The following is a 4,402-nucleotide window of genomic DNA, read 5'->3' as shown; positions in this document are numbered from 1 at the left end:
CAGTTTGAAGGTCACATTGACATTGTCCTGATAAGGCATCTAGAATCATAGATGAGCAGAACTGGACCAACAGCGCTTAAATTATACAACTGAATTAAGCTTTTTCTGAAAATACCAATTTAAAATGTGTTTTGGTACTCTTTAAGACTTCATGAAGCAACAAATGCAATAAATATTATAAATGTTATATTTCCTGCTGTTTCCAGTTTTTAAAACTGTTAAAAATATTTCATGCTTTGAAGAAAGAAAAAAGCCTTTGTCTTTATGTAAAGCATTGTGTATAAAAACCGGTATAAATATGAATGTCTTAAGAGTGAATCCATGGAAGGAAAAAATAAAACAGGAAACTAAGGAACCCCAAAAACCCACCAAGAGTTATATCATAACTACAGATACTAAAATATTAGATCAAACAAGATTTATTTTCAAAAATAAAATTTGCATTAATCATAACTTTCATTTGTTCCAGAACAGCAATATTAATATTATAACTTCACAATTGAACACATTACAGACATCTCGATGGCTTCTGAGAAACTCAAACAAAGCATTATTTTAAAGACAAAAAGAATTTGCAGCTCTATTCACATTAAGAAAATAACAGCCATCTATTTCTTTTATTTTTCAAGTCTTAACTGTACCTACAATAAGACAGATAAAATAAAATAGAGAACTCGCATACAACTTAACTAATCCAGTATATCTTAAAATGAACTTATAAAAACGGTTTATATACATGTCACTAAGTAAATCAACTGCTTGCTGACAAAATTATTACCAAAATGGATTCACAAATCTTTCAGGAATTTAAGGAATAAATGTTCCTTCCTTTGTGTTTTGACTCATTCAGACGGGGGTGTACTGTAGGACCACCTACCTGGCCCCAAACAGAGGGAACAAGAGGTTTCGCAGGATGAATGGAGAGACTGGACCTAGACAAACAGAATACAAAACATAATTAATATCAATATATAAGACACAACTATTACTTTAAAGATATCCTATCATGCTATTTTTAGGCATATATCAGATATATACAAATACATAAAAACATATCTATGATGTGTTCAAAATACCAAACAGATCATGCATTTTAGACATCCCTCATATCCCTCTATTTCAGCCCTGTTAGAGAATGGCTGATTCTCTGCTGGCCCCGCCCCCTTTTGAGCACCAGGCACACAGAGTTCTGTGAAGAGCAGGCTGTCTGATCTGCTCAGATGCAGCTAAATGCTGCCGTGATGAAACGCCATATCATGTTCCAAACCACTTCAAGGATTATTTCTGAAACAGTATGGAGTTCAAATGCTTCTTTTCTTGCAGGTTTTCTACAAGGTGAGTTCCTTTTGTTATTTCCTGCTTTTTTTTTACACATACTCTCCAGTACAGGTACTCTGGGTTAGCGATGCTTGCTAATGTAAACAAAGCCCATATTTACGTCCAAAACAGTCAGGCATTGTTTCTGATAGGCAACGTTTCTGATAAGTGGCCGTGGTGTGAAGCCAGTCCACATTTACTGATATAACATCATATCGGACGCAATCTGGATCAGCAGATTCCGTTGTACCCCTGTTTTTAGAGATGTGGGTACGGAGGAAAAGAGAGAGGGTTTTTTTTTTCTGACACTTTGTGAGTTCCCGGACACACCGGACACACATATTTATGTATAAAAGACATAAAAAAGTGCATTTTGCATGGTAGGTTTAAATCATATGAAAGATAAGATTCTCAGCTGCTCTCAAGATTTCTCCATAATTACAATTGATAAATATAAACCCTCTTCAGAGTTATGGTTAACACTTTGTAATCTCTAAGGAGCAGATCAACAACAATCGGAGTACTGGCCCTTTAGTAAGCAACAGTATGCTGAGCAGACAAATCTTATCTGAAGTTAATCAACAGATACAAGAGAATCACTGTGCCGACGCTGCATTTGCGAGGAATTTAGTCTATTTTATTAATTTGAGTCAAATTTCTGCAACATCAGGTTTCTTGTGGAAGCCAGCATATAATTCTCAGGGCATTGTGAGAAACTTGATACAGAGAAGAGGACGAATTTCTACCGACATGGAATATCATAAACAGATAGTCAAATTGTGCTGACTGCATGTTGTCTCACACTTTCTGAGAAAACACACTCACAAAATAAAATCACATTATCTTTTCTGTCAGGTAATTCTGGTTTCTATCTTGTGTTTTTATCTGTACTAGTGCAGCTGTGTAAAGCACAATGTAACGCTTAACTTCACAAAAGCGATGTGTAGATAAATCAGCTTTGACCCACTTTGTTTTGCTTTTTCCATTAACACTGTGCAAGCAGAGGCATGGTGGAGCGGCAGTGTATCGATATCAGGACAAACCCAATGCAATGAAAGCAGCTTGTTGGGTCAAATAGCTCTGGTAACAGATCTAATTGAATCCTTTTCAGGTTCTCAGTGCAGGTACATCCACCACAGCAAGCAGCAGGGAGGAAATCAATACGTCCTTTCTGCAGCCATGGACACAGTCTAATTTCATTGAAGGCTTCTCTCTCTCTCTGCCCACATGTGCAGGTTAATGAAGGTCCTTTTATAATCCTATTAGAAAAGGAGAGCGTGTATGGAACAGAGGAGAAGCCTTTGTGTGTATAGTAAGAGTTTTTCACAAGGTTGTTTTTAACAATTTTGATCCAATGTTGACTATTGATTGAACATGATCAAAACGTAATGTCATGACGTGTATATAAATAATCATCATTTTACAATGCAACCCAGCAGTTTGCTTTATTTAACCCTCCATTGTTTATTTTTCTAATCTATGGTTTCTCTAAGAGATAGAACTCACAAAGTGGTGCATATTTGTTTTTATAATGTGGTGTGAAAACTACCTTAGCGTCACACTATTTCAAATGTTTTTATCTCCAAAATAAATAAAAATGCTAAATATTTATACGTATGAATTAACTGTGGACATTGGGTACTTCTCTAAAAAACGTAAACGGTATGCATTTAAAAGTACCCTGATCACCCTGGCGGTGATTGATTTGGTATAGGTCAGGGATGTGGTGGCTCAGGGTCCTGAGCGAGGGAGGGGGCCGGACCAGGGATGGTGTAGGAGTCATGCTCGGCATCTGAGAAGAGAGTATAGGTTCTTTAATGGACAACATAAAAATCACTTATTATTCTGTTTTGAAAGTACTCTACAAAAAACATAAAGCAATAGTTATTTAGATTAAATTAAAACAACCGATGTCTTCTCACTTGAAGGTCAGCTTTACAGTGAGCTGGGGTCTTCTGGGTCAGGATCAAATCTGGAGGAGTGAGGGAGCTGGGGGGGGGACATGTGGGGTCGGGGGTAGGCGATTTGTTGCTTAGGGACGAGCCACTGTAGCTGACAGTTTGATCAATCAGCAGAGCGCTGAACGGGTTGGTGTCCATACTCTGAGCAAGACACAACAATAAACAAGACTTTAGTAGAGTTCATTCTAATGGTTTGTGTGAAGAATCAGTTCTGTACACGTAAAAACATACAGCACGGTTTGCCATCATCTAATTTATTCCATAAATGTTGGTTTTTATTAGGAGATTGCAGTGTAAAAAAGCAGTTTGAACCAGGAATTTAAAATCAATAACTTGACTTTTCTTTTATAACTCAGTCAAGACTCAAAGCTCCAATCACTAAAATGGTAATTTACTGTACGAATAAACATGTTTGTTTGTGTAAATTCACTTAGAAAACAAACTAAGATGATGGTGAAATGTCCTACAGAAACAGAGAGCATCTTTGTTCTAATAAGACATGGAAGAAGGCAGAGGGAAACAAAGTACCTGGCCATGGGGGCGGACCTCCTTGTGCTCAATACACTCCAGGTCGGGCAGCTCTCCATCTTCAGCCATTGACATCAAGAGACTTCCTGTTACCTTCAGATTCATATTTAATTAGAAATGTAACTTTACGGTGTAATTAAATGATGTGACAGTGGAATTCATTCAGGTGGTGGCAGTAAATATGGAAATAGAAGTTGTTAATTTGTTGATTCATAGCTTTATGGCAATGGTAACTCAGATATTGTTTGAACAATTGCAGGGTTTTTCTGAAATGGCTGCCTCTTTTACAAGAGGAAATATTACTTTACCCTTCAGGGAAAATAGGCAATATTTAACAGTGCAAAGGTTACTTTTTTAATTAACAGATTATATTTTTGAAATCGTTCTCGATTGTAGACGATTTGAAAGGAATAATGTTTAAGAGCCCATAGGCTCATAAAACAGTGTGAAAAGTTAAAAAAATGCATCATCTGGACACACATTATGTGCTTTAAGTTTGATATTCACCAGCTAATATCCAATTTAAATATTAGCCACATGTTGATCATTTCTGACAATGCAGGATTATTCTAGAGAGGAGCAAAGGAACTCACTGT

At 36.6% G+C, this 4,402-nt stretch overlaps 1 protein-coding gene across 1 annotated transcript; it reads right to left on the bottom strand.

The window, feature by feature from the left end:
* Window positions 1-398: 398 nt before the first annotated feature.
* On the bottom strand, window positions 399-3,897 carry LOC104946026 (formin-like protein 3). Its single transcript, XM_010771764.1, has 4 exons — window positions 3,807-3,897; window positions 3,240-3,419; window positions 2,998-3,109; window positions 399-932 (listed from the first exon to the last, which is right to left on the bottom strand). Exons 1-4 carry the CDS (start codon window positions 3,879-3,881, stop codon window positions 874-876), a joined length of 426 nt encoding a protein of 141 aa, XP_010770066.1. The 5' UTR covers window positions 3,882-3,897; the 3' UTR covers window positions 399-873.
* Window positions 3,898-4,402: the final 505 nt, after the last annotated feature.

The sequence above is a fragment of the Notothenia coriiceps genome, unplaced genomic scaffold, assembly GCF_000735185.1.
Source record: "Notothenia coriiceps isolate Sejong01 unplaced genomic scaffold, NC01 NC01_scaffold00010530, whole genome shotgun sequence".
NCBI lineage: Eukaryota > Metazoa > Chordata > Actinopteri > Perciformes > Nototheniidae > Notothenia > Notothenia coriiceps.
This window is presented reverse-complemented; position numbering and strand designations above follow the sequence as displayed.

What these genes read in the sequence shown, in the direction of transcription:
- LOC104946026 (XM_010771764.1), bottom strand. Translation starts at nt 3,881, where the DNA reads ATGTCAATGGCTGAAGATGGAGAGCTGCCCGACCTGGAGTGTATTGAG. An exon ending in ACTGTAAAGCTGACCTTCAA is followed by an intron (nt 3,110 to 3,239) that starts GTGAGAAGACAT and finishes CTCTCTTCTCAG; the next exon opens with ATGCCGAGCATGACTCCTAC. An exon ending in TCACCGCCAGGGTGATCAGG is followed by an intron (nt 933 to 2,997) that starts GTACTTTTAAAT and finishes CTGTTTGTCTAG; the next exon opens with GTCCAGTCTCTCCATTCATC.